Source organism: Erpetoichthys calabaricus, chromosome 2, assembly GCF_900747795.2.
Source record: "Erpetoichthys calabaricus chromosome 2, fErpCal1.3, whole genome shotgun sequence".
Classification (NCBI taxonomy): Eukaryota; Metazoa; Chordata; class Cladistia; order Polypteriformes; family Polypteridae; genus Erpetoichthys; species Erpetoichthys calabaricus.
Genome location: NC_041395.2, coordinates 325,446,184 through 325,458,940, shown reverse-complemented (window position 1 = coordinate 325,458,940; position 12,757 = coordinate 325,446,184). Strand labels below are relative to the sequence as shown.

General features: G+C 41.6%; 1 protein-coding gene across 1 annotated transcript in view; it reads left to right on the top strand.

The window, feature by feature from the left end:
- Positions 1–6,034: 6,034 nt before the first annotated feature.
- The window catches only part of LOC114642022 (pancreatic lipase-related protein 2-like), a 48,501-nt gene continuing 41,778 nt past the window's right edge, over positions 6,035–12,757 (top strand). Inside the window, exons 1-2 of the mRNA XM_051923488.1 lie at positions 6,035–6,191; positions 10,700–10,854. Of these exons, the coding sequence (XP_051779448.1) occupies positions 6,143–6,191; positions 10,700–10,854 (204 nt within the window). The 5' untranslated portion in view covers positions 6,035–6,142. The remainder of the gene's footprint in view (positions 6,192–10,699; positions 10,855–12,757) is intronic.

Here is a 12,757-nt window from a genome sequence, read left to right as displayed (position 1 = left end):
AGTAGTGAGAAAAGCGCTATATAAATGCAAAGAATTATTATTATTATTAGTCTGCTCTGGGGCAAACTGCAAAAACACAAAACTTCAAGGTTAGTTCCATCCATCCATCCATTATCCAACCTGCTATATCCTAACTACAGGGTGACGGGGGTCTGCTGGAGCCAATCCCAGCCAACACAGGGCGCTAGGCAGGAAACATACCCCGGGCAGGGCGCCAGCCCACTGCAGCAAGGTTAGTTCTGGTTACCATAAATGTGTAGTAGGACCAGATCAGCATAGGGTCATCCTGAGACCACATTCTTATGCAACTCATACACTGTCCACTTGGGTTTACTGCATGGCTAAGCCACATTTCTAAGCTTAAATTATAGCCAGAACCTTAAAAATCACACAGAATGAATGCTTAAATGCATTCACAGTCTTGGACAAACTGTTGAGTATGATGTCATCCTGTCTGTGGGTGTGTCCATGACACCACATAAGACTGAAGTGACAGGTAGTTTCTGTCTTCTAGTGTCAATCATTAACAGCAAAGGATCCATCAGTCAAGATATTCACTTCAAATTACCTCTAGGAAAAACCTCAAAGATTCTCAACTCTGGAGAAGTAGCAATGAAAACAAAGATCAGGATTGTTCAGGTGAAGGTTTTATGTGTTACACTGTACAGATGTGAAAGTTGGAACTTTGACGAATATAAGATGAGAAGGAGATTATTGACTTTGAGAAGTGATGTTGGCAAAGATCATAACAGCAAGGAATAAGTCATTAAGAAATCTAAAGACTCAAATGGAAGAAAGGATGTTCTGGAGACAGTCAGTCGACATGGCCACCAGGAATCAGAAGGGACTTGTGGGAAATGACAGAGGAACTTGGACAGCATAAAGACTTGGGCAAATTTGTAGCTGATGAAGTTCATTGTCAGTAAACATAAAGTATTACATGTAGGAAGTAAAATATTAGGATTGAATACACCATGGGAGATCTGAAAATCAAAAGAACACAATTTATGAGAAGGATGTAGGAGTCGTTGTGGACTCAACACTATCAACTGCCAGATGGACTTCAGAAGCCATTAATAAGGCGAACAGAATGTCAGGTTGTATAGCGCCTTGATGTGTGGAGTACAAGTCACAGGAGGATCTGCTAAAGCTTTATAACACACTGGTGAGGCCTCATCTGGAGTACTGGGTGCGGTTTTGGTTCTCCAGGCTACAAAAAGAACATAACAGCACTAGAAAAGGTCCAGAGAAGAGCAACTAGGCTGAGTACAGAGCTACAGGGGATGAGTTATGAGGAAAGATTAAAAGAGCTGAGCCTTTACAGTTTAAGAAAAAGAAGATTAAGAGGAGACCTGATTGAAGTGTTTAAAATTATAAAGGGAATTAGTCCAATGGATTGAGACAGTGACTTTAAAATGAGTTCATCAAGAACATTGGAACACAGTTGGAAACTTGTTCAGGGTAAATTTTGCACAAATATTAGGGAGTTTTCCTTACACACATGGAATAAGTGACCAAGTAGTGTGGTAGACATGAGGACTTTAGAGACCGTCAAACCTCGACTTGATGTTATTTTACAAGAATTAATTGAATAAGACTGGAAAGTTTTGCTGCGATGGGTTGGCACCCTGCCCGGGATTGGTTCCTGCCTTGTGCCCTGTGTTGGCTGGGATTGGCTCCAGCAGACCCCCGTGACCCTGTGTTCGGATTCAGCGGGTTGGAAAATGGATGGATGGATGGAAAGTTTTGTTGGGCTCAATGGCCTGTTCCCATTTGGATTGTTCTAATATTCTAATGAAGGCACTTAATCAATCAATGACATCATATATCACTTTAAGTGCCACACCCCCTAGCCACGGAATGGCAACTGTTTGGCCAAAATTGGCATCACGGGAACATTTTTTCTTCTTCAAAATGAGGTCAAAAGTAAAAACTATTAAAAAGAATTTTGGAATAGAAATAGGGAACATGGCAAAAAAATGTAAAACAAAATCCAGATTATTATAGATTTATTCTTTCTGAGATATCATTTTAAATCATTACTTAGCTAACAACAGTCCCCTCACTCCTTCACTTTTTTCTGTTCTGTTAATAAATTATTTAGGTCATGCACAGCGTAGCAAGCATCTTGCGTGAGGCAGGAACAATCTCTCTACCGGGTGCCAGCTCGTCACTATCACTGCGCCACCGTGTTCCCATGTTTAATAACATTTTTTAATTCCTATCATCATGAACATGATATCAAGTATACATCTCAATATTTTAATTATTCAGAGAGCTGTAATATCACAAATGTAATGGATTCTGTGTCCTGTCGGATGAAGAGAAAGCCCGTTTAAGCAGCACGTAGTGATTTACACACATAGAGCACATAGAAGAACAAATACAAAACAAAGCATTTAATGTGCTACTTCAGTTACGATGGGATTTGAGCAACTAGTAAATTAAACAATTTAAAGATGAAGTTTATGATGTTCTACTTTAATGACAAACTATGTGATTAAAGTGGAAATTTCAAGATTAAAGTTGACATTTCAAGTTTTTTTCCCCACTGTGTCCCTATTTTTTTTTTCTCTGTACCCTAATAAGCTTTCATATGACACTCAGACGGTGGGCACAACTCACCTTTTCATGGCGACTTTGATATCTGACAACTTCTTTTTTATTTCAGGCACTGTGCAACTTTGTAAACTTGAGCTTTTGAGTTTCTCCTACACTCTATGTCATTCGATCAACTTCCTTTTGTTGTTTATACCACTGTTTAAACCAACAAATAGTACGTTTTTCTTTGCCTCCACTTGGTATTCGCTGAAATTCTTCTATTTTCCCCCATGCTTTTGCCATTGCCTTTTCACAGAATGCTGAGCTTAAGGGCTATTTATATTGATTTGCATATTCAAAGAGGCGTAATTCTGGTAGGAGTTTGCTAGTGGCGACAGGCGCGTGCATGTGCTTTACTTTTCACTCTGACCAGGATTTATGGAGTGGAAGAATGTGTAATTTGGAGAACACACAGATTTATGCATCTGGATTTTTTTGTGCATATGCACATTTCCGCTTTTGTCCTTACGCCATGTTTTAGTGTGAATTCTATGCACAGCGTTATGCATGAGGGCCCTGGTCATCTGAGTCTCACTTTTAGTTAATTAATAAAAACAAAAGTGATCAAAGCAGTGTAGTACTGCATGTCAAGGGTTCATGGTGGTGCAAGATTTAAGAGAATGTTGGAACTAGGTGTGATAGAGGAGAGCTATAGTCCCTGGTCCAGCCCAATAGTGTTGGTTGCAAAGCCAGATGAGAGTTGGAGGCTTTGCAGTGACTTCCATCGACTTAATCAAGTGTCCCCATTAGATGTCTACCCTAATAATAATAATAATAATAAATTTTATTTATATTGCACTTTATATTTTAGCAATCCCAAAGTGCTACCACCTCCTTGAGAGACTGGGGGGTGCAAAGTATTTGAGCACCCTTGACATAACCATAGGGTATTAGCAAATTCCTTTAACAGAATCCACAAAGACCAAGTTGACTGCTTGTTTCTTGTGCAGCCGCATTCAGCTCAGTTGTTCCTCATTTCCATTTGCAGGTTGTTAGGCAAAGCACCTGCATCCATAAATTATACAGAGCTCAAGGATTATTTAGATGAGGAGACGAAAAACAGCAGAAGTCTGATTGGCAAAGTGAGAGGAAAGGATCAGGTGGGAGAAAGTGTGGATGGAACAACAACTTTTATTTAAATAGCATATTTTCATACAAATGATGGAGCTCAAAGTGCTTTACATAGTGAAGAAAGAGAAAATAGACAAAATATAAAAAATAAAATTAGGTAATATTAATTAACATAGAATAAAAAGTAAGGTCCAGTGGCCAGGGAGGACAGAATAAACAAAAAAAAAACTGGAGAAAAAAACAAAATCTGCAGGGGTTCCAGGCCACGAGACCACCCAGCCCCCTCTAGGTATTCTACCTAACATAAATGATCTCAATCAGTCCTCATGGTTTTCAGGCTTCACATGGAAGAACTTGATGATGATGGTCATATGGACTTCTGGCCTTTAATCCGTCAATGTAGGGACATCACAGTGCTTTGATCGGGTGATGGTGGTGCAAATCACAGAAAACCAGAAAAAGAACAGAAGAGAAAATAGGGGTTAGTATGGATTTTGGAGCCACCATGAATGATAATAATAATTAAATGTATATACAGAGGGGCGGCACAGTGGCGCAGTGGGTAGCACTGCTGTCTCACAGTTGGGAGATCTGGGGACCTGGGTTCACTTCCCGGGTCCTCCCTGCGTGGAGTTTGCATGTTCTCCCCGTGTCTGTGTGGGTTTCCTCCCACAGTCCAAAGACATGCAGGTTAGGTGGATTGGCGATTCTAAATTGGCCCTAATGTGTGCTTGGTGTGTGGGTGTGTTTGTGTGTGTCCTGTGGTGGGTTGGCACCCTGCCCAGCATTGGTTCCTGCCTTGTGCCCTGTGTTGGCTGGGATTGGCTCTAGCAGACCCCTGTAACCCTGTGTTTGGATTCAGCAGGTTGGAAAATGGATGTATGTATATACGGAATATCAGGATTAAACTAAAATGAAGCTATGAGAATGCCAAGTTAAAATAATGAGTTTTCAGCAGTGTTTTAAAGTGCTCCACTGTATTAGCCTGGCGAATTCCTATTGACAAGCTATTCCAGATTTTAGGTGCATAACAGCAGAAGGCCGCCTCATCACATCTTTTAAGTTTAGCTCTTGGAATTCTAAGGAGACACTCATTTGAAGATCTAAGGTTACGATTTGGAGTGTAAGGTGAAAGACATTCTGAAATATAAGATGAAGCAGATTATTTAAGGCTTTATACACCATAAGCAGTATTTTAAAGTCAATTATAAATGACACAGATAACCAATGTAGTGACATGTTCTTCTAATGTTCTTCTTCTTCTTCTCCAGCAAGCTTTGCCTTCTCCCTCCTGACTCTGGCTCCCTGAATGGAGTGAGGTGGTCCCATTTATGCTGCACCCAGGAGTACTTCCAGTGGCCCGTTAGCGTGGTCAGGAAGCACTCCTGGGTGAGGCGTAAACCCGACAAAGTAGTTCTCTGCAGTCTTGGCAGCATCCTCTTGCGGCACCCACAGAACTCAGCAGGGCTGTGCCGAACTCCAACTCCCATGGAGCCCTGCAGGCACCAGTGTAACCCATGGGGGCTGCCATCTAGCGCTCTCGAGGGAGATAGTGCCCTGTGCATGCTCTCTATCCCAGTCCTTCCTTTAAGGAGGCATCCTGGCCAGGTAAGGGCCCTGGCTGTCTGCCACATTAATTATGGACTTTTGGTAAGGGGTGGAGTCTGATGGAGACCTAGAGGACCCCCACATGACCGGTCTGTGACTTGACCTGACAAAAATCAAATCATTGGGGAGAGCTCATGTGTGTGTCTGAGAGAGCTCAGCCCAAAGTACAATGCATGTAATGTACCTGCAAAGAATAAGAAAATGTGGGGGCTTTGGACCTCATGAATGGAAGAGAGACTCTTTTGTCAAGTTAGATGGAGGGCTGTAAATTGGCCAGATCATTACCTGTCCCTTCCATTTTCTGCAACCATTTGTTCCAATCCAGAGTCACCAGGGACGAAAACACACAAGAAAGCCCTTATTGTGATATAGCGCCTTTCACCCAGTGCTTCATAGTGTGAATAAAGAGGCTTCATAAGAATTCTAGCCATGCATTTTTTTAAAACTACTTCATCCAATTCCAGGTTATAGGGAGCTGATGATTACACCAGCAAAAGCCAGGATACCACACCGGTGGTCCATCACAGCTGCCAGGTGTCCTAACCTGCACACCTTGGGGTCTGGGATGAAGACCAGAATACTATGAGAAAAAACCCCCATGAAAACCTAACATCTGACTTGGCTTTGGCGCAGTGGAGTTTGTCTTAACTTCATCTTTTTATCTAATCTTTGCACGAAGAGCAATTCAGCGATGGTCGTTTATTGTTGCCTGATAAGACAATCTGCTCAATAAAAGGAGCGCCTGCTAATGGCATTTCGCATCTCAAAGGTAGGGAGTTCAGCAGAATTCATCCTTTCACTTTAACGTCCTGATCATTTCTTTTTGGTTCTTTTATAGTAAGCGGCTTCTTTCTTGTAACAGATGACAGCCTGGTGGACATTGGTGGTCTTCCTCATTGGGACAGCCGGAGGTAAGAGACCCATGTGTTCTGGGGCCTCCGATTTAATGTGGGTTTTCATAAATACAAACAGCTTAAATGGGAATGATTCAAAAAGTGAGGAGAACACAAGCAAAGCTCCAAGCTCATCTGGTGGGAAAGGCGCTATATAAGGATTCATTGAGGTGAACAAGAAATGTGATTAAAACACAATGAAGATCACGAGTGGGGTGCTGAGCTCATCTAGTGAGAAAGGTGCTATATAAGAATTCAAGTTGCAGTGAGATGAGTTAGATTAAAACAGCATGGCAAAGACAAGACAAGCTCTACTTGTAAAGGCGCTATATAAGAATGCACACAGTTGAATCGATATGAGATTTAAACAGCATAAAGATCACAATGGGGTACAGAGCTCATCTAGTTGGAAAGATGCCCTATAAGAAATTAGATTAAAATAGCAAGGAGAGCAAAAGCAGCACTCCAGCAGGAAAGGCACTATATAAGAATACAATCAGATATGAGGATTAAGCAGCATAAAGAGCACACATGGGACACTGAGCTCAAGGTGCTATATAAAAAATGAGATTAAAACAGCATGGGAAACACAAGCTGTTCTCTAGCAGGACATAAGAACACACCCAGTTGAATGAGATGTGCGATTTAAAATGCGTAAAGCACATAAGCAGGGTGCCAAGCACATATAGTGATAAAGGCACTATATAGGAATTCAAGTTGGACCAGACTTGAGATTAAAAACAACATGGAAAATACAAACTGGGCTCTAGTGGGAAAGGCGTTATATTAGAATATACTCGGGTGAATTAGATATGTGATGAAAAGAGTATGAAGAACACAACCAGGGCACTGAGCTCATTTAGGGGGAAAGGTTCTATATTAGAATAGGAGATGAAAATGGCAAGGAGAACACAAGCAAGGGTAGTAGGAAAGGCACTATATAGGGATACGCTCTGTTGAATAAAAATAAAAATCATAAGTAGGGTGCTGAGTTCATCTTATGAGAACAGTGCAGTATAAGAAATAAACAGCATGAAGAACACAAGCTGGGCTCCAGCAGTAGAGACGCTATATAAGGATACACTCAGTTGAATCAGATATGAGATTAAAATGGCATAAAGAGCACAAGTGGGCCACTGAGCTCATCTAGTTGGAAAGGTGCTATATAAGAATGTGAGACTAAAATGGCAAGGAGAATATAAAAATGGTATGTACAAATGGCTCTATATAATAATAATAATTCTTTGCATTTATATAGTGCTTTTCTCACTACTCAAAGTGCTCAGCAATTGCAGGTTAAGGGCCTTGCTGAAGGGCCCAACAGAGCAGAGTCCCTTTTGGCATTTACAGGATTCGAACCAGCAACCTTCAGATTGCGAGTGTATATCCCTAGCCTCAGAGCCAACACTCCGTCCATAAGAATGCAGTCTGTTTAATCAGACATGAAACTTAAACAGTATAAAGAGTTCAAATGGGGCACTGAGCTCATCATGTTGGAAAGATGCTATATAAAAATATGGAATTAAAGTATCTTGGAGAACACTCTAGCTCTAGCAGGATATAAGAATACACCCAACTGAATCAGATGTGGGATATAAACTGCATGGAGAACATAAAAAGGGGGCTGAGCACATCTTGTGGTAAAGGCACTATATAAGAATTCAAGTTGAACCAGACTTGACATTAAAAACAGCATGGAGAATACAAGCCGGGCTCTAGTGGGAAAGGTGCCATATTACAATACAATACAATACAATTTATTTTTGTATAGCCCAAAATCACACAAGAAGTGCCACAATGGGCTTTAACAGACCTTGCCTCTTGACAGCCCCCCAGCTTTGACTCTCTAAGAAGACAAGGAAAAACTCCCAAAACAAACCCCTGTTGGGAAAAAAATGGAAGAAACCTCAGGAAAGGCAGTTCAAAGAGAGACCCCTTTTCAGGTAGGTTAGGCGTGCAGTGGGTGTCAAAAGAAGGGGGTCAATACAATACAATACAATACAATACAATACAATACAATACAATACAATACACAGAACAAATCCTCAATATTAGAATATACTCAGGTGAATCAGACATGTGATGAAAGGAGTATGAAGAACACAACCAGGGCACTGAGCTCATTTAGGGGTTAAAGGCGCTATATAAGAATATGAGATAAAAATGACAAGGAGAACATAAGTGAGGATAGTAGGTGTTGAATCAGACATGAAATAAAACAAGTGGTGTGCTGAGTTCATTTTTTGAGAAAGGTGCTGTATAAGAAATGAGATTTAAGCCACATGGAGAACACAAGCTGAGCTCTAGCAGGAAAGACGCTATATAAGGAAACACTCAGTTGAATCAGATATGAGGTTAAAATAGGCATAAAGAGCACAAATGGGCACTGAGCTCATCAAGGTGCCATATTAGAAATGAGACTAAAATGGCAAGGAGAATATTAAAAGGGTAAGTAGAAAAAGCACTACATACGAATGCAGCCTGTTGAATCAGACATGAAACCTAAACAGTACAATAGAGCACAAGTGGGGCACCAAGCTCATCTTTTTGGAAAGGTGTCTTATAAGAAATGAGACTAAAACATCTTGGAGAACACAAGACGTGCTCTAGCGTGATATAAGAATCCACCCAATTGAATCTGTATTGATTTAAACTGTATGGAGAACATAAGCAGGGTGCTGCGCACAACTAGTGGTAAAGGCACTATATAAGAATTTGAGTTGAACCAGACATGAGATTTGGAGAACACAAGCTGGGATCTGAGTGGGAAAGGCACTATATTAGAATATACTCAGTTGTATCGGATATCTGATTAAAACAATATGAAGAACACAGCCAGAGCACTAGGCTCATCTACTTTTAAAGGCACTATATAAGAATTTGAGATTAAAATGGCAAGGAGAACATAAATGAGGATAGTAGGAAAGGCACTATATAGGGATGCACTCTGTTCAATCAGACATGAAACTAAAACAGTATGATGTACACAAGTGGGATGCTGAGTTCATCTTATGGGAAAGGTGCGATATTAGGGTCTGAAATTAATATGGCGTGGTAGAACACAAGCTGAACTCTAATGGGAAAGGCACTATATAAGAATAAACACCGTGGACTCAGACACGTGAGTAAACCCATATTAAGATCAGTAGCAGGGTGCTGAGCCCATCTAATGGTAAAGATACCACATAGGAATAAGAGATTAGAGCAGCATGGAGGACCCAAGCCAGCCTCTAGCAGGGAAGGCACTATATATAAATACAGAAGGTTGAATCTGATATGAAATTAAAACAGCGTGAAGAGCACAAGTGGGGCACAAAGTTCATCAAGTGGCAAAGGCGCTATATAAGATAAAAATGGTATGGAGAACATAAACAATGGAATGAAGAACATAAGCAAGGCTGTAGTAGGACAGACATTATGTAAGAATAAGATATGAGAGTAAAGCAGCGTGAAAAACTCACATGAGGTGCTGAGCTCATCCAGTTGGAAATGTGCTATATAAGAATATGGGATTAAAACAGCATGTAGGGAACAAAACTGGCTGTAGTGGGAAAGGCACTATATAAGAATACACATGAAAGTAAGGGGGCAGATCTTATCTAGTGGGAGAGGAACTATATAAGAATATATTGACTTCAGCCAGAGGATTCATTGACTTGAACGAGATATGAGCACGGAGAACACAAGCGAGGATCTAGCAGGAAAGGTGCTATATAAGAATACACTCAGACAAATCACCCATGAAAGTAAAATGGTATGAATAACAATATTAGGAGACTGAACTTTTGTAGTGGTAAAGGTGCCATTTAAGAACGTAGCTGTATTGAGTTCAAACAGACATGAAAACAGAGTAGAGCTCACAGGCAGTGCTGTGCTGAGTCCATGAAGCAACAGGTGCTGCCCGCTGTATTTACGGTGCCTTCATTGGGTCTGATGATTTCTTTTATAATATGGGGCAGCTTGGTGGCACTGCGTTTAGTGCAACTTTGTCACAGCTCCGGATGCCAGGCTGGTTACACTCTGTGTGTAGCCAGTATGTTCTCCCTGGATTTTGTGGGATTTTCTCCCACGACCCAGAGCCCTGTGAACTGGTAACAATAAAGCAGCCCCGTATGACTGAGTGTCAGAGTGTGCCCTGCAATGGCCCTGATGATGGCAGGAGAGACTCCAGCCCTCACCAGCTTGTAGTGGAGTAAGAGGGCTTGAAGATGCCCAACATGATATGTGACACGGACACCTCTAGTAAGTAATGGGTGCAGCTCTTTATGATCGTGTGTCATTTTGGTGCCTCCAGCCTGCAGTTTTGCCACCTCTCACCACATTGATTCTATCGGAGCTATAAGAGCCCAACTTGACTTGGAAAGTTACAATGAAAGACGCTATAAAATAAAGTCTGAACACATGACGTCACATTTCTAACAGGGCCTTGCTGCAAGAATGTTCATTAGCTGTAGAGTTATTTTTGCATATGCAACTTGCTAAGTGTGAGCACCACACGCAATTCAATTTATTTTTGTAACTCACAGCTGCCCAGGTGTGCTACGACAGGCTTGGCTGCTTCACAAATGACCGCCCCTGGGCAGGGACCCTCGAGAGGCCGATTGCGAAGCTGCCCTGGAGTCCGGAGAAAATCAACACCGGCTTTGCTCTCTTCACCCGGCAGAATCCAACCCAGCAGCAGGTGAGGCCAATTTTCACCACAAGGGGGCGCATAGCTATACAGGAAACTGGATGGCAAGGGGGAAATTTTTACCAGTCCTGTATGTAAAGTTGGCATAATTTGGGCAAGGCCAGTATTGAAGTAGCTTGTCGGGCCAACTCTGATCAACAATCACTTGGGTCCATAGAGCAAAGTGTGACAGTGCAGATTTAGGTGGATGGCACAGGTCCAAAGTGTCATTGCTCTGCCGATAAGATGAGATGAGAGTTGATAAAGCCACCCATGAAGATGGGCACATGAGCAGGTAAGGTAGCCTCAGATGGGGTGCCCTTTTTGTTAATAATACAATAATTTCAGGAAATATTCAGACCCCTTCACTTTCTGCACTCTTTATTATTGTGTTGTAGATTTAATTTAAATGGGTGAACTTGCCATGTTTGCCCAGTGATCTACACTCAGTAACCCACACTGACGCAGTGAAAATGTATTTTAGAAAGGTTGGCAAATTTATGAAAAATCAAAAAGTGAAATTTCTCATTCAAATCAGTATTCAGTCCCTTTGCTGCGGCACTTCACACTGTACTCAGGTGGTCCTGTTTCCTTTAATTCACCTTGAGATGTGTTCGAGAATGTCATGGCCCACTGAACTCACTGAATTTACATGGTATCCCGCCTTTTGCTGATGTAGTTTTCTAGCTCCCCATAACCTGGAATTGGATGAAGAAGACTGAAAAAATTGATGGCATTCTATCAAAACCTCTTCATTCACACTGTGAAGCACCATATGAAAGGCGCTATATTACAATAAGGGCTTTCTCACTTGTTTTCCTCTGTGGTGACTCCCTACTCTGGATCAGTTCATCTTGTTTTGTCTTGAGCAAAATATAATGAAAATATCGTCAAAAAATGCACCACAACAAGTCCAAAGAGCTCTCTGTAGCCTTCCGTGATCAAATTGCGGTGAGGCCTAGATCAGGGCAAGGGGGTACAACCATTTTGGAAAGCTTTGAGTGCTTCCACCAGCTTAAATAATTATGAAATGGAAGAAGTCTGAAGTCACCTTAACTCTTCCTAGAGACAGAAGGGCTTCTTCGGTCAGTGAGGTGACCAAGAACCCAATGGTCACTCAAACAGAGCTTCAGAAGCCCTCTGCTGAGATGGGAGGACCTGTCAGAAGGGTGACCATCTTAGTGGCTCTTCTTCAATCAGGTGCAAATGACAGCCCACTTGGGGTTTGACAGATGCCATTTAAAGGACTCTTGATAGGATGAGGATGAAGATCCTCTGGTCTGATGAGACAAAAAATGAACCCTTTAGGTAGAACTCCAAGCACTGTGTCTGGCAAAGACCGGGCAATGCTTCATCACCTACCTGTGCCATCCCTACAGTGGAGTATGGGGGTGGCCACATTATGCTATTGGGGGGGCACTTCTCAGCTGGTCAGAACTGAGAGAAGGAGGAATGCTTATTCAGGAAGGCATTTAACTTACCCAGACATTTGGACCCTTCTCTCAGTTTGCCCTGTTTGTCCAGATACCCAGGAAAATTGGTGTTTGTACCATTTGTTCAGGATTTTCTTGTAGTATTCATATTTTTTGTATTTTATTCTGTTTAATTGTTGCTTGTTGTATTTCAACGCTTTGTATTTATCTCAATTTAGTATTCATGCCCATCATTTTTGCACCCAATGTTGTATATGCCCTATTTTCTTTTCTGAGCATGGGAAAGGCACTATATAAATAAAATGCATTATTATTATTTTATCCCATTCAAGGCAGGCTTCTACTACATACCTGCTGTTCTCAGATTTGTCTTTCTGACTCCAATCATGAAATCCATGCCAAGACTCATGTAAGGGCAGACATAAGCCTAACCAGGCACTTTAAGGAGTCTCGGATAGCCCAGATAGGTGCCAGGATGCCCA